This window comes from Hoplias malabaricus, chromosome 1, assembly GCF_029633855.1.
Source record: "Hoplias malabaricus isolate fHopMal1 chromosome 1, fHopMal1.hap1, whole genome shotgun sequence".
Classification (NCBI taxonomy): Eukaryota; Metazoa; Chordata; class Actinopteri; order Characiformes; family Erythrinidae; genus Hoplias; species Hoplias malabaricus.
Genome location: NC_089800.1, coordinates 42,291,484 through 42,316,989, shown reverse-complemented (window position 1 = coordinate 42,316,989; position 25,506 = coordinate 42,291,484). Strand labels below are relative to the sequence as shown.

Here is a 25,506-nt window from a genome sequence, read left to right as displayed (position 1 = left end):
CATGCTGCATTGTTCTGAAGACTATATTTTTTTCATGGGGAATCAAGAAGTATTATTTAATGCTACCTCCTGCTGTAATAGCAGTGTCATCCACGCTGTCAGTCAGTTTAAAACACAGATAGCTAGGCAGTTAATACTGTACAGCACAGCTAGAAATCATATTCAGTTGCTCATGATCATTTTGATCCTTTAAATAATACATTTCAGAGTAGTAGCAACCATTTGCCTCACACCTGTCCCTAAAAGCTCTGCATTCCACTTAATTGATCATTCTCCATTGAATATGTTCAACATAAACTATTAAAGTGATTCACTCTGGACTTTCTTCACCACAGGGTAATTTTACTACCCAATTCAGGGTGAATTAAACAAGAGACACTGTGTTAAAATGATTAGAAAATAGTGAATGTACTTCTTAAAGGCTGTAGCACTGCTCTTCTTGTTCCCTTAGTGCTTTTGACTAGAAGAAAGAGAAACTAGGCAAGCCTAGTTTAGCCGGACCGATATTAGCCATATAGCCATTGTCACAGAGGTATTTCTGGCATTTCAAAAACAGGAAAGCCCAAAATGAACACACTTGTCATTGGAAGGTCTGGAGAAGCTTTGGTGCTTCATATCTATGTCTTTGTTTACAATAATAACAAATAATAAAAAGTAGTTTTTCTTGTCAGTTGCTGACAGTGTGTGTATGATCATGGAAAGCCTGTTATGTTCTGTTCATACAAAGCTACAAAACTGAAACACCATGTTGAGATGACATTAAAGCAACTCGTCTGCAAGAAAGGTCCAAGATCACATTTAAGTTTTTGAAAATTTCTAAAACCAAGCAAGTTTAACAAAAAGCTGTGCAGATGTAAATTACTCATCAGAAAGTCAGTAATGGTGACTAAATATTTCTCTTTGTTAAATATATAGTAGAAAACAAAAGGCCGGGTCACAGAAACATTCTACAAAGACCTCAAACAATGTTGAAAACATTCCTGCTTGAGGCGCCAGTAAAACAGAGCTGCACCACGGTGGATTGTGGACCTACAGCGATGAAGCAGCATGTGTCCCAATTCAGCTCTCATCTCTCTGACCCCTTGCACACACATCTTTTAGGTCCCAAAAAGAGTACTTGTCCAGGGAAAAGAGGACCTCTGGTCACCGCCGAACCATATATACCATGAAATATTAGCAAGACAGTCAGGTAAGTTTGGGGGGGGGGGGTTGCTCATTGTCTTTTCCTGACTACGTTGTGCAGTCATCAATCAATGTGTCAGCAATCCTGACAAAAAAAAGTCAGCTCACAATGAGAAGTCTTTCTGGGGACATTACTCAGATTGAGGCCTGACCCTTCTAACAATAAATGATGTATGCCAACAGGGTTGGCTTTTTAACATTACAGTCCACAAAAATGAAAACATATCAATGTGAACTCTGAAGTATTTTCAACATTGAATTTTTCTTTTTATTGTCCAAAATTCATGAACATGAGGCTCTAAACTTTAGCCAGTAGGCAACAAACTCTCCAAGACTGCCTTCTATCCTTCATATGAGCCCTCACTGGTGACACAAAATCCCATTGAGAGCAGTCCGAAGGAGCTGAATGGGCCATTTATGTGTGTGCATGTAATAAGTTCCATGGTATGTTTCCCTGAAGCCTGCAGCTAAAGAGCAGAAATGGAAAAGTAAGCACAAGCAAGTTGCTTGGCTAATAATCACAACTTTTTTGTCTGATGTTCGCTTTCATTTGAATCATTCATAGTGACAAGCACATTTCTGTGAACATCAGGCATGAAAATTCACTACTGTATATGGACGATTGCATGAAGTTGTTTTATGACAGGTTTAGACAATAAAAACATAATTCCAACAAATACGGAGGTTGTCATATGATTGAATGGTAATGTGTTGCACTTTCAGTGTTTGATGCAAATCACAAATTTGCCTTCTATAAGACAGAAAATCCAACATAAAATAGCCAAAATCACAGTCACATGTAACTTGGTCAAGGTCCTGTCACAAAACAATATGATCCCCCAAAAACAAAAATGAATTGGCAATATAGCCTAATCATTATATAACACTCAACATATCACAAATAGGATTCCTAATCTAATTAGATTGAGGATCAGATATTGTGGTAATATAGTATTGTTAGGGCTCATGACTTTCACATCAAACCTCTCCTACATTGAGGGCAACGTTTGAGCACCAGCAGCCTAGTAGACTGTGAAGTCTACTCTGTTGTTCTCATACAGACAGAAGCTCATACTAAAAGTACAGTTCACAGAAAGTGAATAAGTACACAGTACAGAGCACCAAATCTATGTTCAAACCGTGAGTGGACTTTCCTATCATAGGTGTACCCAGTTTACTGACGTAAGCTAGAGCAAAGTGTAGGTTGGGGGTGGTCAGCAGGACACAGGAAGCGTGGAAAAGGGAGTACCCTGAAGGGGTGGTTCCACTACTCAACAGAAGTTTTGTGTAACTATGGAAAAAAGCTGCCCAGACTGAGTCAAAACAGCCTGTAAGGGGAGGCACTGATGACCAAGCTCACAATGTTACATAAGAAAGCTCTAAGCAGTAGGAAAACAGAAAAAAAATCTAAAATTATTTAACATTTAATTTCATAACAGTTCACTGTTATTACCCAAGCAAAAGCATCACATTTCTAAGACAACCATGCATTGTAATAAAAACTGTAATCATCCAATTCAGAGACTAAAACGAACACTGGCCCATAAATTGGAAAAACTTACATTACATTCAGCGTTGTAGAACTTTCCTTCAAGAATGTTTAACAAAAGAATGATTAATATTATTTTTAACATATAGACACAGAGAGAATATGCAGACAAATAGTGCTGGGTGATATGAGTTCAAATCAATATCATGATGAATTGTATATTTGACCACGATTAATGAATGAATATTTAGTTTTTTTTATTTTTGACCCTCATAGTTCAGTGATGAGGTTTGTACTGTAAATGTGCTCCAATGTTGAATATGGAATATTTTTAAATATGGGACATTTTATCTAATGTTGCTGGGAGATGTTGAAAAATAGTTGAAAACTCTTTTTCTCAGCATTTACATTTGACATCTATATGTTCAGTGTCGTCTTTATTATAGTGTGTAAAAAAATAATAAAAATAAAAAATATATAATAGAATTTTTATATATAAAAAAACACAACTAAACCACAGATGCTGTGTTTTTCACTGGTACTAGTTGCTCGAGTTGCTTGGCCGGCCTCTGAGTTTAGGTTGCATCCATGTTGCAGATAGGGGCAGAATCATGTGACTACAGTTTGGTAGCATGGTTTTTAAGGGACAGTACATGAATATGCAGTGGGGACACAACAGAATAAAAATAATCGATATAGACATTGTGCCAATTAGAATTCTTGAATGTCGATTTCAATTAATTTGATTAAATGCCCAACCCATGGCAATAGTATTTTGACTCACCTCCTAATCACTGAATTCCAAAATGTACTATATAATATTAAAAAAATAATAATTTTAGGATTGAACGGGAACGTTCATTCAATACCATTCTTTGCCACAGGTGTATAAAATCAAGCACCTATCCATGCAATCTACAAAAAAAAAAAAAGTGGGAAAGTTTAAGTGTGGTATTGTAATAGGATTCCACTGCTGTAACATGTTTCATTATGAAATTTCACTGCCAGAGCAGTGTCACCGAATGCTGAGGCACACTGTGGGTAAATGTTGCCAACACTCTTCTAACTCAATATCTGCAGAGTTCCAAAGCTCCTTTGTTATTAACATCAGCACAGGAACTGTGCACTGGGAGCTACATGGTATGCGTTTCCATGGCTGTGCCGTTGCATGCAAGCCATACACCAGCAAACCACAATGCCAAGCGTCGGGTGTAGCTGCCACGCTGCCACTTGTCTCTGGAGCAATGGAAATGTTCTGTGGAGTGATGAATCACACTGCTCTGGCAGTCAGATGGACAAGTACAGGTTTGGCAAATGGAAAACCATTACCTGCCAGACTTCACTGTTCCAACTCTTTGGAGGATAGATAATGCTAGGGGGATGTTTTATATGGAATTACCTAGACCCCTTAGCTCCAGTGAAGGATAATCTAAATGCTTCAGCATACCTAGACATTATGGGCAATTATATGCTTCCAACTTTGTGGGAACAGTTTGGAGAAGGCCGTGTTCTGTTCCAGCATGACTATGCCCCAGTACACCATAAAGATGATAAAGGCATGGTTGGGTTAGTTAAGTGCAGAAGAGCTTGACTGTCCTGCACACAGCCCTGAGCCTCAACCCCATCAATCACCTCTGGGATGAACTAAAACATAGAATGAGAGCCAGGCCCTCTTGTCCAAAATCAGTATCTGAGCTCACAAATTCTCTTCTGGATGAATGGTCAAGAATTCTAATACAGACATTGCAAACTGTAGTCTTTCATGAAGACTGGAAGCAGTTATAGCTGCAAAGCTGGGTCCAACTCCATATTAATGCCTATGGATTTAGAATGGGATGTCCTAAAAGCTCATGTAAATGAACATTGATGATTCCTTATACTTTTGTCCATAAAGTGTTTGTGGGTACATATGTAGGCAACACACGGATTTTTCAAACAAACATTCCTGCGGGGCTATTGACCACAGAGAGAGAGAGAGAGAGAGAGATCTGCCACCACACTTCAACTTCCGCCAACCTCACTGCTTCCATTTATGAGTTGCTATACATTTGTCACATCAAAAGAAACTACTTGTGAGAGTCAGTGCGAACAACACAGCAGATGTTTACATGCAAAGTACAGTGGCCTTGTGAGACCTCTGATGAATCAATGGCTAACCAATAGAGACCTCATCTGGTCTCATTGTAGACCAAGATGGACAGGCCCTAAAACAGATGTAGCTGTAACATTCAGTGCGCCACCCTCTGACAGGGAAGAGAAAACCAGCCACTTAGTCCAGATTGTTTCCTTTCACCAACATTTGCAAATCTGTCAGTGCACAGCTGCTGAGCCAATACACTTTTTTTAACCACTGCTCACAGTAAAGAGAAAAAACTGCATTAAGAAGCATCTGGGAACTAAGGAGTTTCCAGCATAAATGTTAAGTGCTGGTACGTTTGGAATAATAGATTACTTATAGCTGACAATTGATAGAGAAAAAAAAGCTCTCAATCAAGACTAAAAAGAGGCAACAGAAAATTTGAAAATAAAAAAAAATAAATGAGCAGGCTTGTTAGTTCACTTATCTGTTCAGGTATATATAATTTTTTAAATCTGGTGGTTATCATCATCACTCATGTTTTCCGTCATACATTCAGTCTCACCATTCTCATCCAACCCTCAGATACTCTTAACAAAAAAATTCTTATAATTTCCAGAGACAAAATATCCACTATGCTTTAACTAACTGTCACAGAAAGATTAGCATTTTAAGCTGATTATGGCTTAGCTACACCTAATTCCTTTGAAAACTGTTTAGAGAGTTAAATTTTCCTGTTACATCGGAAATATGGATGTTTCACAATTTATTCAGAATTTCATATTAGAACTGGAAGCAGATGTCACTTTATATCTGGATTTAACTAGATTATACAGTTTTGAAAGAAAATCTACTGTTAAAATGAAGGGCATCCTTTTCAGAAGGCTTGCTCATTTCTGGGTTCTCAGTTGAAGTATTTGCATAACAGCTCTCATATTTCCTAATTCAATATTTTTTTTATTAAAATTACTTTCTGTTCTCAGTGTTTTCAATACAAATACATATGCTCCATTGCAGCAGGTTTATGGCTTCTATATATATAGGTTATTGCGTAACTTTGTTCTTTCATGAGTTATTTACAGTTTCTGACCACTTATAAAATGTGTTCAGAGTGCTGCCCATTGTGTTGGATTGTCAATGCAACCCTCTTCTCCCACCTCTTCACACACTGATAGCAACACCGCAGGACAAATGCTAGCACAGGCTTCCAGTATCCGTAGTTTCAGGTGCTGCTCTTGATGGTATGGTGTGGTATATGGGGTACAAAGATAGTGGGGCCATTCTTCATCAATGGAAACCTCAAGGCCACTGGATATGTGAAATTGCTATATGATGATGTGTTTTCCTTTTTATGAACTGAAGCTGGCACGTTCCCTGAGTTTTTCCAGCAAGATGGTGCACCACCACATTATGGGTGTCAGGTCCGAGCATTCCTAGATGAACTGTTTCCTGGAAAGTGGATTGGTCGTCGTGGGCCAGTTGAATGGCCTCCAATGTCTCCCGATCTGACCCCCTTAGACTTTTATCTTTGGGGTCATCTAAAGGCTTTGTCTATGCTGTGAAGATACGAGATGTGCAATATTGTACAATACTGAATTACTCTAAAAAGAAGACAAGGGACCATGCATAAAAATCTTGAATAGATTCCATCTTGGATCACTGGATCGCATAACTGGAAGTTATTACACCAGAGATAATGCATCCCAAAGGCACTGCAAATATAGCTTATTAAAAACAGATTCCAAAGACAGATTAATATTTTAAATAGTTAGATTATAGATTGTTCCACTTAATGTTTTTAATCAGCAGCACTGACTGATTATTCAGTCATAGACTACTTCAATAACATATGAAAACTATTGTTCAAAGATTTCAGCTGAATATTTTACCTAATAGCAGTTCAAGTCTACTGTCAAAGAGAGGCTTACAATAAAACATTTCCCATGCAGGGCTGCATCATTAGAAAATGGCTATGATTTGTCTTCCTTCACACAGTATAAGAATGGTAAACACAATTGCTGAATTTATCTGAAATGTTTTCTCTTTTTGGCAACATTGTCATTAGAAGTCTCATTAATAAATTCTGAAATAATTTGCTCAAATTGGATTTACTTGTCTTGATGGTCTACATTCATAAATTAATGTGTAAAGTATCTCTCTGCAATAGCAAACTAATCTATCCTTGAAACAGTACAGCTTTATACGGTTATACATGTTGCATACCATGCCAACAAAATACATCATATTCCTGAGACAACTGATTTGTTTTGATTTGTGCCAACGATCTTCCATTCCTCCAAAACTTTTTTCAAACACTGCTCAATTCCAGGAGGTTGCTTCCAGCTTGTCCTGAACTGATCAATTTCCCTAAATATTAAGTCATTCCCCATGCCTTCCACTGAATGTTGTCACATATGAAGACAACACTAAGTACATGAGTACAGGGAAAAAGATGAATGAAATCAGAACTGACCATTCATCTTCATGTACCATGCCTGTTCTGATCTAAGTCCACATATATGAAACTGATTCAAATATGATCTGGGGGAGAGAAAAAACAAAAAGTAAAATTTTACCTGTCCAGAGAGCCCTGAAAAAAATTAATTTGTCACATCAAGGCACAAATAAATAAATAAATAAAAATCAGATTTCAGACACTTCAGCCTGGTAATGTGTACATTAACAAATAAAACAAACTTATTTCTATGAGAATGGAAAAAAAGGGTAGAAAGAGCAAGTAATTTATTGTGATGAGTAATGATGTTTGGTCAACTGCAGTGAGAAGAGCCTTGAATAGCTTTTATGGTCCTAAAGGCAGCAACTGGCACCACCAGGAGTCTACATTTGCTCCCAGCATCAGCTGTTAAAACACATTAAACAGTGATGACTGAGTAACAACAACATGCAGGGAGAACAGAATGAGCGTGTATGTGTGGTTAGGCAAGCCACGGACGGCAAGAGCATTTGTAGAAGCAGTGATGGTGAAGGAGAGAGGAACAGCGACGAGAAGAAAAGGTCATTGAATGGGGATGTGTCAGTTAAGGTTATGTCAGATAAGGAAAGAAGAGTGAGGCCACTGGCCTGAGCAGATCCTCCCTCCTAGTGACATCACAGAGTGGGTTTGGGGTGAGGAGAGTGTGAGGCCACAGTGAGAGCCTGAGGAGATTTTCCCTTTCTGCTCCAATAAGCCCAATCACCACTCTTCCCAAGGCTCAGGGATGTACATTTCTTCACGCTATACTGTCTGCTTTAGTTTTTTGAAAGCTAAATAAAGAGAAGAGTTCAAACTTGAGAGAAAGTTTCATTCAAATGTCTTTTCATCGCTTTTATCATCAGAGAGGCTTTATTGGAAGGATGTTTAAAACTGAAGTTGAAAACAACACTGATACACTTGTGAATTTTCCACCAGGCCGCTGCAGATCTTTCAGTAGCTACTGCAATGAAACCCTAGCCTGATTTATTCCCTCATATAGTGTTATTGTGTGCGGCCAACCAAATCCTACAATACACAAAACATTCATTATATGCATACGATGAAATTCAAATGTTTCATGTTCTACATACTCTTGACAAAATAAGAGGCAAACCTATATAATAGCAGGGTTTCCCGCAGTGCTTTACAGTTAGGATGGTCGCATTGACAACATCGTCCAATGATTAATCAATTCATTGTAGAAAACACTCAATAATAAGAGATCCTTCAAAGTTCCAAAGTACTTTCTGTGACTTGCTTAATGTGTTATTCCTCATTTTTCAGTCACTAACACGCGTTCTGAAGTATAATCCAGTGTTTAATGCAAGCTGTGTGTCATCTGAATTTCCCGGCTGTGTGTACATGAGGTCAGAGCATGTGCAGCCCATGCTTGTAAATAATGTTTTGAGTCATTGATTTGAATTTGTACTGGATTCGTGAACCGATTCACTCAATGAGTCGACTGTGCACTCAACCCATCATGTAAGTTCCTCAAAGCATCCAAATACCACACAGAGTACATAATTCATGAAATATCAGTGGATGTTTGTAACACCAAACTAGGGCTGGGCGATATGACAAAAAAAAATCATATCTGGATATGCCTAAAAAACTGGCGATATACAATACGATATTATGAAAACCAAAAAATATAATGTCACAGTATTAGTATTTATTTTTAACACCAAAAATAACATGCTGCATTATCAAATTTTTTTTGCCCCAATCCCGATACGAGTGTCTTTAAATATTGGGTATCTCCCGATACTCTCCCAAACTGATACTTAGATTTTCCTAGATATTACTGTTACACAGTGCACACTTCAAGTAAACAAGCATTAAGAAACAAACTGCTTGCATCCAAGATGCTGCTAATTTTTTTAATAACAAACTAAACAAATTGTGTCTTCACAAATAGTTCTTACAAATAAATTATTTTTAATCTTATTATCTAATGTGATTTTTATGTATAAAGAATTACTTTGATTCTAAAAGTCAGTTTTATTTCCATCACAGATGTGTTGAGGGAAATGTTAAATGTAGTTTTTTTGACACACTGTGCTAAAACAAGGTTTTTATTTATTATTTCTTTTTTAAGCACTGACCTGTTTCTCTCAGCGTTGGCACAAAACCAATAAACCCTTGTAGGCAGGACTGTGACTCCATTGGCTGCAGCACTAAATGATGGACAGCTAAGTCTGGCTGCTGAATAAAAGGGACGACCAATAAAAAGTGCATACTCTGTTTGGAAGCCATGGAGTATCTGCCCCTCCCTCCAGCTGAGGCAGAACAAGTCATGGTCTTAGCTCATTTTTGGAATTAAAACTGGTTTCAGTTTTGTCCTTTGTTGACTTACAGTTATCAGAGAGGTAGACCTGAGTGCACGCGATAAAAGTGCTGAGAACTGCTCCAGCAGCATACATAAACAATGGCAGGACAGCGTGGTGTGTGTGTGTCTGTTTGCATGTGCACTTGCATATGAATGCACACAAGAGAGAGAAAAACAGAGCTGAATGGGACATTTCTGCGCTGTTTTAAATGTACTCAGATGGAAACCTGTGTATCCTTGGCGTATTCGATATAACAAATATGCTCATTTTCAAAATCATGTAAGAAAAATAAATAAATAAAAAAAAATACTATTGAATGTATCGATATCCCTCAACCTTAGCTTTAGCAGAAGTCACATGCATGTGTTTACACCACAGTATCACTATATGGCAAAAGTCTTATAAAAAAAATAACTAAATAAATAAAATACCAGTATTATCCTGAACATTATTATATTGCCCAGCCCTACATCAAATGATGACTCGGTCCATTTCTGGAGCAAAGGGAGTGCATGTGGGCGCAGTTACAAGGTTGTTGCCCTGTTGTCCACCATCCCCCAGTCACAAACAAGAACCAGTGAATCACAACCACCAGAAACACCCCCACGGTCAAAAAAGGTACCACCTTGACAAACTGATTTTCTGCAGGAAACCTGAATCCCAGTTCTGCCAAAGACAAACGATCAAATAATATTATTTTTATATACTCTGACTTACCATGAAACTATGATACATATTTTTCCCCATTCTGCCCAGCCCTAATGGTAGTGTGTAGCAAAGGCATCTGAAACCAATTTTTATCTCATTTTTGATCAAAATATAGTGACTCTGCCTATACCTGCCTCCCTTTTTCTCCACCTCCCACTATCAGTAGAACTTTCAACTCTGAGTCCAAAAAATCTAATCATTATTACTAATTTCAGAACATAACATGGGAACATTATGATGTGATATAACTGTTGTAATCCAAATGAGGAGCAGCAAGAATTTTGAAGTCCTTTAGGCAACAAGTGCCAGGGTGTTTAAGTATCCTACTTTACTTTTAAGACAAGAAAACACAGAGCGAGGCTAGTCATGCTTTCATCCTGTAATCGTCTTAGACCTGTAACTGTATTAGCTACTTAGTTCAAGTGGCTTATAATTGCCCCTTTAACTCAGCATAATTTAACAAGGCATAGGAATTTCAATGAGATTGACTTTATTGTTAAGTTCCTTGATGTGTTTAAATTTTCAGCAAAGTATATTTCAAGGGCCCTTTTGGGGTCTGAATGTGGTATCATATAGGTTCTACAGAATACATACTCATAAAAACATGCACAGCCCTGTTGGAGTGGCAGCAGTTGAAGGTTGTTTGATGACACAATGTACACAATGAGTTATAATGTGCAAATCCAACAACCATCAAGTGATCTCATTCTACTGTGGTTTGGACCAAGGGAACAAATATACATATTTGGACTAGAGATAGACCAGTTTTGTGAGTTTTGTGAAATTCTCTCCCAATTCAGTCATTGCCAATGCCACCCATTAGCTAGGATTCAGCAGATCATACAATATGCCACCAAATTGGGAGGGTAAGAGAAATTATATGCCAACTCTGAGACATGTGAAACCAAATACCTCTTCTTTTTTTGAAGTGCTGCTAACACAATGCCACTGGAAAACTCTGCACTCTTGGAGAGGAACACTAACTGTCCAGGTCATGTCAACCAACAGTGAAAAAGAGAGCAAGAAGGCCATCCTATCCACTTAGTAAGTGAGGACAAATGTGCCGTTTTGGATCTCCAGCCTTGGATGCTTGAAGCATCACCAGGGACAGAACTGGCAAATCTTCAAAAGGTAGAACTAATGCAGTGTTTCTCAACCCTGAGGCACACTGCCCTGCATATTTGCACTACCACTCCAAAATCATGGTTGAGAAAAACTGGCTTAGGCGACTGTTAGTCCCTTGTTGATTTTAAATTCTACCTTAATTTGTAGAACAGTTACTGGGGGGGCAGAACATAACAGCTGCACCATTACTGGTTGAATGGAAAATAAAAAAATTAGGTGTTGACAAATATTGTGGCAGCTTCAGCTTTTAGTACTACATAAACCTCCAAAGACATTTCAAAAACTTAGAGCAATATGTACTTAATGTCTCTCCTCTAAATTCTTGTTGTGATTGTGCATATTAGATAAAGAGGAAAAGCAATGAATTTGGGCTATGAGGAATCACACATCCCTGTCATCATGAGATACAAACAGCTAAACTGGACTGGATCTCTATCAACATGTTTGTGCACACAGGAAGTGAAAACTCTTGAGATACAATGTGTCTGAGAAAGCCAGATGCCACAGTGAGAGCTGGAGAAATATTGATATTTACTTATATTAACTGGCAGCTGACACACGGTTCAGAACAAATTGCAAAAACCTGAGATACAGGTTTCTTTTCATTACACACAGCAATAACTGGTTCACCGTTTATGTGAAATATTGTCTGATGGTGTATTTGGGCCAACAAATGGACAATTTTAATTTATGGTTAAATCAATCATCCCAGCACTAATATAAATGCACCCTGGATTCATGGATGGTGCACCTCTTAGATAGACTCAGACTCAGCTTTACTATCATCTAAACCATGTGACATTATAAGAAACAAATACCATCAGGCTTGGAGAATAACTTAAATAAAAAAAAGACAATATAAAATTGAATAAAATAAGATTAGAAGTAAAACTAATTAAGAATAAATATCTAAGTATTTATATTATAAAATGCAGAAATGTCTAGACACATCTATTAACAAATGAGAGTTTACATTTTAAGATAATACCTTGATTGTAGCTATTATTTCATTAACTAAAATTTGCTATAACCTTGCTTTAGACTATTTTCAGCATAAAAGCCAGGCAGCAGCAGAGGATGCCTCTGCCTCTACAGGCTAGGGCAACACCAAAACTTACAATGGACACTTTGACAAGGCAGATGACTCACATACTGCTAGGCTTACACACTCATATTTACAAGTGTCAATGTCTGGTTACTAGGTGTGTGTAGAGGCTTTCATAAGGGCCTTTTCACTCAACCTAGAGGTGTGGTTCACAAGAAGGTGGATGAGGTTTGAGGGCTGGAATAGTACTCTTGTGATTCAGAGAGAATGAACCAAGACACAAACAAAATGAGAAAGAGAAAGAGAGAGAGAGAGAGAGAGAGATGGTGGGCTTGCCTATGAATGCCAAAGCAGCAGCAGGGTGTGAGGCCAGTCCACCCTAGCACTTCATTTACACTCCAGTGAGAGCATCTGTCAGTCTTCTAGCCAGCAAAGCGCTCAAAAAACTCTTCTACAGAGCCAGTCTACAATCTGCATGCATGCACTTTAGTTTTTATGATTTTTGTTTTATGGTTAAAATGGTTTATTTTTATTGAATGGTGTAAAAGACTTGATTCCTTAGCACATAAAAAACAAGTACAATATAAAAAAACTATTGGTTTGAATAAGCCTTTTCTCCACTTGTCATACAAACAAAGCAGAACAAATCTTCAACCGAAAACAAGCCTCACACATATTCTCTTCTAATCAATATTTTTTTCTTCCAGTGGGTGATGTGCTGACAATATAGAAATTCTAGACAAAATAGAATTTCAACAGATCACACACTTTGACTCATAACTGGGGCACTGTGCCAATGCTAAAACTGTTCTGCTGCAACAGTTCTGTTGAATAAAGATTCAATTGTACTAACTTAGGCTTTGTATCAGACATGTCTATACCTGTCACATTTGTTAAATTACTTAAAGGCAAACAATGAAGAGCCCAGGCCCATACAATCATACTTCAGGTCATTACCTTGTCCTAACCAGGTCAATGCTCTTCCTGAGCATTTCCAGAGTGTTTAATCAAAAAACACATCTGATTTGGTGTGAGGGATTCACCATGTTAAAAACTGCATCATTTTGTTTCCTCTGTAAAAAAAAAACTGGAATCGGTATGAATAGACCCTAACATGGAGAAACTGAAGACAATTATTGAAAAATGTTTGAATGTTTATAAATAATAACTAAATAATTTAGCCAGCTGCTTAGACATACCTGGTTGTTAGCTACCATCAACACACACACTCACTGCCGCCAGCCTCAGGAACTTAGTCCAAGACATGAGGCCAACCCATCATCCATCATTACTAATGCAACGTCACTAAACAGCTTAATGAACCAGAGGAGAAGGCAAACCTAGTCTTGATAGAGAAGATTTTCAAAAGAGAAAAGTTCTGACTTTATTGTGTAGTTGCTTGTTTAAGTTATATTATACAGTACAGTCAGTATTAATACTAGCATTTGCTCCAGTCTTTTATTTTATTATGATTTAGGATTTAACTGTGTGTACTGAATAAGGAGGCTGGCACTGGAGACGTGTATTGAACAACTCAACACAATATGATGTACTGCTATACTAACACGCCTTGAATGGCCTTTTTTTAAAGCAGAATTGCAGTTATGAACAAAAGCAAAAATGTAATGCTCAGTACATCATAACTATGGCTATAAAATATTCACAAAATAGCTTTCCTTCTATATATTTTTTCATGTTTCATTGTCTCAATGCTTGGAAATGTGAGTGATGTCAGCCAGATTTAACCTATGATTTGGTTCATTCCACTTGTATTTCTTTGCCTGTTTCCTCTAAATAACACTCACAAGCCAGTGGCAATACTGCTTAAACTGTCACATTCACATGCAGCTATATGATTTGTACACTGGATGTTGCATTGTATCCGTGTTCAATTTTAGTTATGTTCAATATTGACAACATTTGAGGTCACTGAGCAGACAACTCATTCACGAGGTTTAATTAGCACATAGTGAGCAAGATATCAACTTGACCTGATCTTGAGAAGCTTTCAGTTTGTCAATTCTCTTGGCTACTCCTACATTTAAGCCCATTATAGCAGTTTGCTGTAAACATATGGGTACACCGACAAAACACAAGCTGGCATGAGATGTCACCCATTTAAATTCATTTCAAACCAACCATTACCAAAGAACATATTCCTTCATTTTGTAAGTTCTGGTGGAACGGCAAAGTGTGTAGCTGAATAATTGGTTTATCAAAATAAAACATTATTTCACAATACAAAGCCATGACTGAAAAACTTCTGTACCCTAAGGGCATTATTTTTGTTTATATCAATATCTGAGAAATGTACCTACTGGACAATTGACTTCATAAACAATAAAATGTGTCTTACCAGAACAATAAGTCCTAAATAAATACTACAAACTCTTACCAAAGAACATATTCCTTAATTTGCCAATTCAGTGACAAGGTAAATTGTAAACGATTATGCTTTGTCAATCTAAAGTTTGAACAAGTAAAAATGACAGTCCTAATTTCAAGTGACCCTACCATTAAAACCATTACAAACTTAATGTTGTGCCATCTTAGGGTCAAACCGTTTTTTTGCAGGGCAACGTTTGTCAATAATCAACCTGACAAAAGACCATTGGGTATTTTTATATGCTAGAGGATGAATTATAACTGAAACATGCAGCCAACGCCATAGCGGAGCATTTCTGTTTTGAAACTGCATTGTAACAAAGAGTATGAAAAAGGGCAAATTCAGACATCTAGGGTTTCTTATATCACAAATTTAAGAACTCAACTCTGTTAACTTGCATGCCCTCAAACTGCAAGTGGGGTAATTCAGATAGCTAGACGAGCATCCGGGATTTATGCAATGATGCAGAGTTAAGCCCAATTTATACTTCTGCGTCAACTCTACGCCATATGGCATAGCCTGATGCGCACCTCTCTAGAAATGTAACTATGTGTTGCCTCAATGCAGACCACAAGTACTGTGATTGGTCAGTTGTTGGACAAAGTGCAGAAACATGAACTCCTCTCCTCCACACACACAGATGTAGGCAGCAGCAAATTCATGGCAAGAGGTTGGCTATGTATACAATGCTCTGTCCCAAACAATGACCTACTCCCCAAATAGTGCACTTTAAAGATTTATGAAACTAATACACCACATTGTGTACTATATAGTGTAGAGGAAAATGTTTGAGATTCAGCCTGTGTGTGGTGGTGGTATAATCGCAGAGAGACGCAGACACCAATGCAGAAGTATAAATGCTTGCAACAGCGTGGGGTTCTTGCAATTTTTTTTTTTTTTTTTTTTTTTTTTGAAAATATGATTTAAAATCTACCAATACCTTCAATCTAAACCAAAATTGAAGTATTACTCAAGACTGCACAGTATTGTTCTGAATCAAAACATTAGCTTACATTAGCAGTTAACAAAATACTGATTGCTATAACTTAGCCTGAATAAAACCAAAAGAGAACCAAGAATTTTCCAGCAATCTTGAAGACTTCTTTACATTCCTCCACTTAGTCTGAACAAGCACTTTGTATTTTGGGCTGTTTTAAATGGTGCACAACGTGGAAGGAAGGGAACAGTGAATCTGTTGAACAGGACAAGCCTTATTTCACAGAACTCGTCTGTGCTACATTCATGCACTTTCAGTGTAAATCTCTCCACCATGGCATTTGACCCCATGCTAACAGTTGAGTGCAAGTTACTTCGCACACCATTTTCCAGAGAAGGAAACCCATGCCATTATGAATATTACAAAAATACCCTTAATGTGGTTGGCATGCATGACCCATAAAGTATGACTGTCAGGTTAATCCCCAGAGCCCTGAATGCACAGCCCAGTGAGGAACTGCTATGCACGAATGTGCAGATTTATGGATGTCTTGCCTGACGTCCATAAATCAATCAACATGAAGCTGCCCAGTCCCTGCAGCATTAGCTGCAGGCAAAATACATCCATAGCCACACGTGTAGAAGTGCAATAATTTCACAAACCCAACGAGAATTTATTTCACCACACAAACAGTGAACTCTATACTAAAAAACATCACATTACATTAAAATGAGGTCGGTATTAATGTAGTGAATTTGCCAAAATCACTCACTTGTCCGTCACTGCTGGCTGTGTGTCGCTCATTGGTCTTCTGTTTTCAGCTTTTATGGGAGTTACATCCAAATGGCATGTCTGAACGTTCATGGGAAAGCATTAGGACCACAGCATCAGTTCCATTTGATCTGGTCTCCACTCGAGGCGATGCAGACAGTGCATCCACAGAAGTCGCAGTTCTAATAAAGTTGTCTTAACTACAGTAACGTCCTCGTTCAGTATCAACACAGAACAGGATCAACTACAAAACGTGAGAAAATAAACCATAAAGTCACAACAACACGAGTTTAGTTGCTCTGTCCCAAAGGTCTCTGCATGAACTATTATGAACACCTATTAAGACCAACAAATTAAAATAAAAATCTCACAGCAGCAGTGACATTATCGATTGTTTCCCCCACAGTCGCGTTAGACTGAAATTAACTTATAAAACTGTATCCAAAACGTGAACCTAAATGTCTGCCTTGGTGTTTGGAACTTTGCTCTCGGCCAAAAGATATAAAAATAACGGAAAAATAAAACAACGATATGACGTTGTTGTTAATCGGGTACGCAGAGTGTAGTCGACTATTCGTCTGTTTTTCGAGCTAATTCACCCGAAGCGTCGACAGGTTTTCTATTAAAGCACAGTAAAGCCTAAAACAAGCTGGTCTCAATATACACTAACTTTAAAGGTTTATCTCCTACGCCTGGAAGTCTTTTCCGAAATGACATGTCCCACCGCCCTGTCGAACATGTTCCACTAACGCTATTCGACTAATTTTCCAGCGGTAATTTCAAGATAATTTCATAATCGAATAAAATGTCAGGGGACTTTTCCACTGGTGTTCAGTTAGCCTGTAGTTTGCAGGTCCTCGAACGGCTCTCGTGTGACTTTAACGTGGGAAAACATTGACTTCTTAAGTCTTAACACCTGCTTTGTATTTTAAATTGCTTCCTCGTTTATGGAAATGAAATGTCTAATGCAAGTTACGAGGCCTAACGGCAAACTGCAAACACAGACGGCGGCTAACGGACGCTAGCTAACAGACTAGCATCCCCAATTCGGAGGCGTACTTGGGAGAGAAGAGCTTTTTCTAACAAAAATACAACGGATAAAGCCGATGCAACTCTGTTAAGACGAGCAACGGTCCGCCCGAGACCAGATAAGAGAAGATATCCCTGCAGTCAGTGGAGTCTGAGAGGAGTTTTGGTGAAGTCCCTGTTGATGCCACCGCGGATTTTCCATCAAACGAAGCCAAAACTCTGAGAAAACTCTTTGCCCTGAGAGAAAACAGAGCACACAGAGAAATAAAGCAAGCCCCAGACCAACGTAGGCTCTATATTACTGGACGGTACCGTAGTGAATCATTTCAACATACTTTTCTGCTCCTGAGTCAATGTTTGAATGAGCTCCTGAAAGTCAGATAGTCCAGATCCGTGTGAAGGGTTTCTCCATGATCCCGCAGCAGTCCACTCAGAGTTGTCTCTTTGGAGGAATGAGCTCCAGCTCACACTCTCCCCGGCTCTCAGCTCAGAGTCACTGCTGCTCTGTAATAAATCACCCAGTGCTCTGAAACATTGAAACTAACACTCACTGAAAGTCATGAAACACCGCCAAACACCACTCCGCCCTCGCCGGCGATAACAACGCGAACATGAACAGTTCAGTAGTTCATCTTTGGTATTTATATTTATTTCGGATATTTTAGGAGCCACTACATAAATCACTCCTGTTGGTTTTCAAAAGCTCGTCTTCTACAGGGAGCAAACTCGACCATGCTTTTATTCCTCAAACTTTACTGCGCACGTTTATTGGATAAGTTTAAAATATTTTGGGGAAATATAAAAAAGAAACTTTAAAAGGAGGATAAATATGTTTTACCTAAGTTTTTTGCACATTATATTTTATAAAAACATTTGTCCTTCATATAAGTAGCTATTGTGCATTAAAGCTGCAATACGTAAGGTGTTTTTGTTCAAAATGAAAGTTACATGATTAACTTATGAGGAAATATAGAGCGCTGCTGCTGAGCCCTTTGAATTTCAATTTCTCAAACACATCAGAAAAATTGACATATTAACGCCCAACGCACTCACTTTTGCAAATGTTTAGAAATTGAGTTCATTTTTTCAGTTTCTTATTTATTTATTCATATATTTATTTCATCTGATGCTTTAAAAAATTGTTCAGTTTATTTGACACAATTTCATGTCCATAGCAGGAGACATTTCCATCACAGGGCACTGATCTACTTCTAAATCCTCATTAAACGTGAATGCGTGAATAAGATATATTTGGGAAACTAAATGCAGCACAACCCACATTACAAAACAATTCTGTGTATTCTGTGAGGAGTTTGGTCTGTTCTCCCTGTGTAGGCGTAGGTTTCCACCGGGTGCTCTGGTTTCCTTCCACGGTCCCATGGTGGATTGGTGACTCAAAAGTGTCCATAGGTGTGTGTGTGTGTGTGTGTGAGTGAATGTGTAAGTGTGTGTCGGCCTGTGCAGGGCTGGCGCCCTCTCCAGAATGTGTGTTCCCGCCTTGTGCCAAGTGATTTCAGGTAGGCTCTGGACTCACATCAACCCTGAACTGGATGACCAGATAGAGACAATGAATGAATGAATGAATATTCAGTATGTTTTGCGCAGTTAAATATTTACACCAGAGATGTCACAAATTCCCCAAATTCACAAAACGTACCTAATCCAACTTTAAAGTGTGTTCTGTGTTCAGGATGTGCACATATTTTCATATAAAAAGGAACAAACTTTAATTTACCCACATGTTTACATATAGCATATATTTATATGTACTGTTCAGAAATAATATTGATCCATGCCATTTATAAATACCTCACATTCCTAGCTATTATTTGTGTCTTAGATCTGTTATTTACCTAAAAAATCATGGTGCTGCCATTTGGTCTTGATGCAAAATCAGCTATTATCAGTGATGAAGACTTAAGTTAAGATAATATAAGAGCTATAGTATGTATTGTTAGAAGCTCAATTTATGTTAATGGAGATCTACATTCAAACATTACTCTTAAATTTGTGGTGAAAGATAGCTGTTAAAAATGAAGTTAATGATAATCTGCACGAGGATTCCATCTCATGGTCATTCGTAATACTACAACTTATTACAGCGCAGCTTTTATTATGTGATCTAGTATTTCAGCTCTTAGACACACAATAAATATATCTTATTATCTTCAGAATCAGGTTACCCAAACTCATATTCAAGTAAAAATATTTATTAATTTATTAAAATAGTGCCTCAGGATGGAAGTAAGAAACAGGTAAAAAAAAAAAAAAAAAAATCTGAGCTCTGTAGAGGAATGTGGTACATCCTGGTTAGCGTGATATGCAAATTACAATGACATAAAGCAAGATGCTGTTTATTTAGAACAGAATGAAAAATAAAAAACTCTGACCTGTTTAGTTAAATGGATGAGATTGAGCAAATGCCATTATTTACTGCCACTTGAACACTGTCAGAAATATTATTAGTGGTGGAACCCTACACATTCTGTACCTTTAGTTAGGGAACATCCACAGTAATTGTAGATTTTAAAAATTGTGTTGATTTCATACGGCCCATTTAATCTCCAGACTTCATATTATGTTATATTATTTCACCCAGTTCTATAACTAAATTTTGTTACTTCTCCTTCTAGAGAAGAGAATCTACTGTATATTTAGGGAACAAAACTAGACTTTAAAACCAGTGTTGTACCTTTAAAAATATGTACACTGTACCTTTAGTGACCAAAAATGTACAGCTACTATACATTTTCTCTTAGTGTAGTGTAGTGATCCACAAAATGTAACTTGTAAATGGATGTAATCCCTGCCCCCAGCCCCAAAATAAATACATATCTTTGTTTTTATGCTTTTATTAGCATTTTCCAAAATTAGTTTTAGTCACTTTTCAAGAACAATTAAAAATGCATCAAACTTTGTGATGACTTTGTAATATTGCACAGGTTAAAAAACATCTATCAAAAACTTATCAGTGTGGCTTAATAACAATTAAGCAATAAAACAACTATGTATGTACCACACATTAAACACCAGTTTGTGGCACAAATGCGCACATAGTTATAAAAAAAATCACTGTTAATCAGATTAGACGGAATCATATCTGAGAACAAGTAAACATCTAAGAGCTGCAGAGATGTATTTGCTGGTAGAATTTGTGTTCAGTGAGAGACTGGAGCAGAGGCCTTGAGATTCAAAGAACAATGCCGGCTCTGGGGGCCTTAGTCCCTCTTAATCTCTTGGCCATTGACAGTGGTTTGGACCCTCCGGTTCCTCCAGCGCTGATATTTCACGTTGCTTTTATGGTAGGCAAAGCGGGCAATATCGGCTACAAATATCCAGGACAGGACGTACATGGCCACGCCACCACACTTAATGATGAACTTTGGCCTGGGGGAGATCAGCTCGCAGTACAACATAGCACCACCCACAAACACTCGCATGATCACAAATAAGAGCACAAAGAGCATGTCAACCACGTCGCCCAGGACGGTATCATAGCGGCCAGACTGCTTTAGGAACCAACGTGTCTGCAGCAGAGGGTTGGTGATCTCACTGCCGAAGATGACGGCACATGCCTCAATACCGGACTCACCCACCCACAGGGTCAGCAGCATACCCAGAATGCTCATGGAGTGGTGGGCCAGCATCACCAGACCCTCCGTCTGGAAGTACACACACCAGCCCATGTCGAAGATGAAGTAGCCGAGACTGAGCACCATAGCTGTGATTTGGAGGGTGGTATTCTTAGTACCTGGAAATGACATAAATACATAAAATGAATAAGGAAAATGGTCAAGCAACTTTTGTGGCTCTCATGGGGTGCAAAAGTCTCCAGCAAGCATGCTGAGCTGTCCAGTGTCTTTGCATATCTTGGTGATTCTTCTTTTATGAAGATTAACCCTGAAATATCTCCTTTTACATTAGACGGAAACCCTGCTATCAGGAGGGAAAAGACCATGACTAAATTTAATAAAAGACAAGAGGAGAAAAATAACCAACTAAAACGACTAGAACTGACAACAAATATCAAGTGGCCCAAGTCTGGAAGAAAGTGCCAAACTTCTATACTAAGTCCACTGTCTTTAACTGTATTTTCAACAACTGGACTGGGTTTCCCAAATACATCTTAGAACAAAGAATATTCTGAAAGAATACACTGTACACTCTCTCTCCCTGTTAAGATGTTTTTGGGAAACTGGACCCTGTTTCATTTAAATGAGAATGAGCCTCATTTTATTCAATGCGAGAGCCCAGGAGTGAGCAGCAAGGAGAAGAAGCCCTTGACTTCAGCCATTTTCTCTTTCCCCTCTGTTTTCTCTAATTTCCCCATATTATTTTCAGTACAATTACATTTATGTGCTTGTTGTTTTTGTTTTGCTCCGTTTCACTTTGTCTTATTGCTCGCACACAAAACACAGGTCCAGCGCTCATTGGAGAGACTGAGACAAGGAGGCGGGGCCATTCTAAAAAGTCTGCACTCTGTTTGCAAATTCAGAACAGTCCTTTTATCCCCGTTTTCAGACTTTCAAATCACAAAAACTGACTGGGTTTTTTAATTTCACAGTTTGTAGGATCCCACATTAATGGGCGCTTGCACTGAAAGGTATGAATAAATACTATGTCCCCTTCAATAAAAAAATCAGAAATGCATGAGAGTGTTTATCAGGCTCTGTCTCTCACTATAAGATAGACCAGAAGCAGAATTCAAAATATGCATCATCATAATCGCACACATTTCCATAAAAACACTGCTGATTCATCACAAAATAATATTCAATTTATACCAGGACATCAATTATAATTGATTCAAAACTCAGCAGGCTAAGCAATTCTATTGTCATCTTTGTATGAGAGCCACATTTCAGCTGATAGATCAGTTACATTTGAAAGACCTTACCTAGCTTTATCAAATGTCACACACATACGGTGGAATTTAAACTGTATCTGGTGCAGGATCAAGTCTAGGCTTTTTCTTTGTTTAGTGTAAAATGCTGAAATATACCACTATAAGTTTGCTTACCTGGGTAGGTGAAAGGCCACGGTCCATCGATGTAGCCAATGTAGGCAGTTACGCAGACCGCCAGGATGCCATGGAACAGTGTGACCAGCCGACAGTTCCATTCATAGCCACAAGAGCCGTTTGTGTAGCAGAGTAGAGCGTAAAGAGCAATCCACCCGGCTAAGCAAGCCCCCACTCCAAGAACCAACGATGACATCTTTAAGCTGTGGGCTGAAATTGTCACACACAATTTATAGTGGTTAACTCCAGTGCTAACTCCAGTGATAAGTGAAAGATTTATGACTACACTCACTTTAAACCCTCAAAGCTTTCGGTAAAAATACAAATCCTTCTGTTTAAAGAAAACAACTCTCTGCTTTGCTGCTGAAACCACTCCCTTGCACAGAAAAACACAACAGTGTTGCACATCACTTGTTGAGAAACCATTAAACCTGGCTCCCTTTAGCCCATGTCAAAACTAGACCAAAGGTATCTGTGGCAAACTAACAGATAGCAGTGAATCTTAGAGGACAGAGAGAGATACCCATTGTGAATTCAAACAGATGTCAAACATGCAACCGATTTACAGTTCTTATTTGTTAAACAATGAAAGAAAACACTCACCCACAAGTGAAGGGAAACTCTGGAAACATTTATCTACTTGTTTGTAAGCAATAACTATAAAATGTTGTCTGACAAAATATAGCTGGGGTCATCACTGGTACTTAATAAATGAGGCAGTTTAAACAAGACTATATAGACCTTGTGTGTGATTCTTCTGCTTATAGTTAAACATTAAGCTGGACATGTTTTTTAAACATTTGCTAATAATTTCTCACTGTACATTTCTCTGAAAACTATTTACAAATTAACATCACAGCTACAGGTGGTGCACCGACTGCTTCAGATGGATTACATATTGAAATACAAGCGTATTTAAGATAAAAGTCATTTGAATTTAAGGAGGAGAATATGTATTTAAATAGGCTGAACTGCATTAATCCATCTGCAGCAGTGCATAAATCACTAGTAGCTACATTGTTGTTACATGTATTGACAAATGCAACATTTCTAATTCTGCACAGGCAAACGTCTAACGTTTAGTCCCTCTGCTTGGTTTTGTAGGTGATATGGGTTCATTTTTTATTGTGTATGTACCTTTCAGAGAAACCCATCTGATAGCTATAGACATGTCACTTTGCTCTGGACAGAGTGTAACCAGAGGAATTTGACACCCCTGACTTGAACTATTCTAAATCCTGTAGGCTGGCGCTCAGCTGCTGTCTTGCTTACAACTACAGAGCAAGGAGGCTCTTGGTATTGGTACAAATAAATTTGTGGAAATGGTCAAACTCCTTCTAGATTTCAACATATTTCCTCAGGGAATATGGAATTAATTTCCCAAAAATGCTCAGAGGGATCCAAGACCAAACACAAAAACCCGGTTCAACAGGCTGTTCAGAACAGAGTCTCAAATTAGTTTACATCTCTCTCACTCTCCTGTATAATATTGGTCTTTTTTTTTAATAATACCCTTCAAAATCATAAAGGTTCATCATAAATTAAAATTACAATTTTCAGCAGATTTTAAAAAATGCTGCAGATGTATTCGTAGATCATAATAGCAACTTCTCAGTTCTATCTTTGAACTATAACCTATAGTTAAAATTATTACAATTCAATACAACATTAAGGAAAGACCACTTTATGATATTCAATTGGAAAATATGCTATTCACGTACATTCAAGTTTGAAGATCAATTGAAAAGAAATGACACATAGTACTGGATTTAAAGAGTTGGTATTTGAAAAGAACTGATGATAATCGATTAGACTGAAAGATAGATTTGATTAAAAGAGATGGCATTCTACTCAAAGTGACAGTATTCAGTTAGAGGAGGCTGATTAAAAGAGTTGGTATTCGATGAGAAGGAATATTATTTGAATAGAAGAGATAGTTTTCGATTAAAAAAAACGTGGTATTTCATTAGATTAGAATGAGTAAATCCACAATCGTCTCGAACAGCTGATTTGTTCGAAGGAGTCGTATGAATGTGAATGGTGTGGTATTAGAGCAGATCAGAGCAGTGCTGTTCGATTAGAAAAGCAGATCACACAAAGGCAGGGGCCGGAGGGCTGGTAATAGCGGTGGTCGGAATGAATGGAGTTATTATTATGAGAGAAGACCCACCCTGGCAGAATGAGCATGTTCTCCACAGAGCTGCAGCAGCTCCGCCATCAGCGCCGAGCTCCACACACTAAAACACCCGACACAACAACACACACACAGCTCCTACAGCTCAACATCAGCGACGACGACGACGAGGAGGAGGAGGAGAACACAGAGGCACTCAGAGCAGCACAGAATAGAAGAGGCGGGCAGAGAGAGAGAGAGAGAGAGAGAGAGAGAGAGAGAGAGAGAGAGAGAGAGAGAGAGAGACCAGCAACACCGCGACCCCCAGCGGCCTGGTCCTCAACATTCTGCAACAAAACCAGTGCGTTAGGAACAGACGGATTTTTTATTTATTATAAATCATTATATTATTTATTATATATTCACTCCCAAAAACAACATTAGCCAAATAATGAATAAATGAATAAAAAAACGGAGGGATATTCTCCTTACTGGGACTGCCTTCAAAATTGAGAGTTCCTTTCAGTTTCCTGACGGAAATCACATTAGAAAATTCTCCAATGCGTCCAGAAGGGGGGGGGGGGCGACTACTGACGTGCAGACTGACCAATTAAATGTTTACAGAGAAGGTTATCGACCAATAACCGTAGCGCTACAGTCAGACCGTCCAATCAGAAGATCTTAGGCTACTTCACCATGCCCCCTTCTCACTCAAGCGAACCAATCGGAGTAGGGGAGGGCGGGACTAGTTTGTGAACGAAACGCTTCTCGAAGTTCTATGTAAGCTCTAGAAAACCAAAATCCCGGACGTTTGTGAAATT

The 25,506-nt window shown here is 38.3% G+C and overlaps 2 protein-coding genes across 10 annotated transcripts in view; both read right to left on the bottom strand.

Annotated features, from left to right (window-relative positions):
* Window positions 1-18,158, bottom strand: part of arhgef12a (Rho guanine nucleotide exchange factor (GEF) 12a) — a 50,222-nt gene extending 32,064 nt beyond the window's left edge. For 7 of the 9 annotated variants that reach the window (XR_010801787.1, XR_010801791.1, XM_066662848.1 and 4 more), the window contains exons 1-2: window positions 17,888-18,157; window positions 16,525-17,789 (exon numbers count right to left, since the gene is read on the bottom strand). Coding sequence is in view for 7 of the 9 variants with exons in the window: in XM_066662848.1 (XP_066518945.1) it covers window positions 16,525-16,616 (92 nt within the window). In the remaining 2 variants the exon portion in view is untranslated. Of the gene's footprint in view, window positions 1-16,524; window positions 17,865-17,887 lie in introns of those variants that run through there. The other 2 variants (XM_066662883.1, XM_066662857.1) reach the window with 2 other exon arrangements.
* A 2,222-nt stretch (window positions 18,159-20,380) lies between these two features.
* tlcd5a (TLC domain containing 5a) lies at window positions 20,381-24,928 on the bottom strand. Its single transcript, XM_066685460.1, has 3 exons — window positions 24,743-24,928; window positions 22,573-22,782; window positions 20,381-21,303 (listed from the first exon to the last, which is right to left on the bottom strand). Exons 2-3 carry the CDS (start codon window positions 22,766-22,768, stop codon window positions 20,771-20,773), a joined length of 729 nt encoding a protein of 242 aa, XP_066541557.1. The 5' UTR covers window positions 22,769-22,782; window positions 24,743-24,928; the 3' UTR covers window positions 20,381-20,770.
* Window positions 24,929-25,506: the final 578 nt, after the last annotated feature.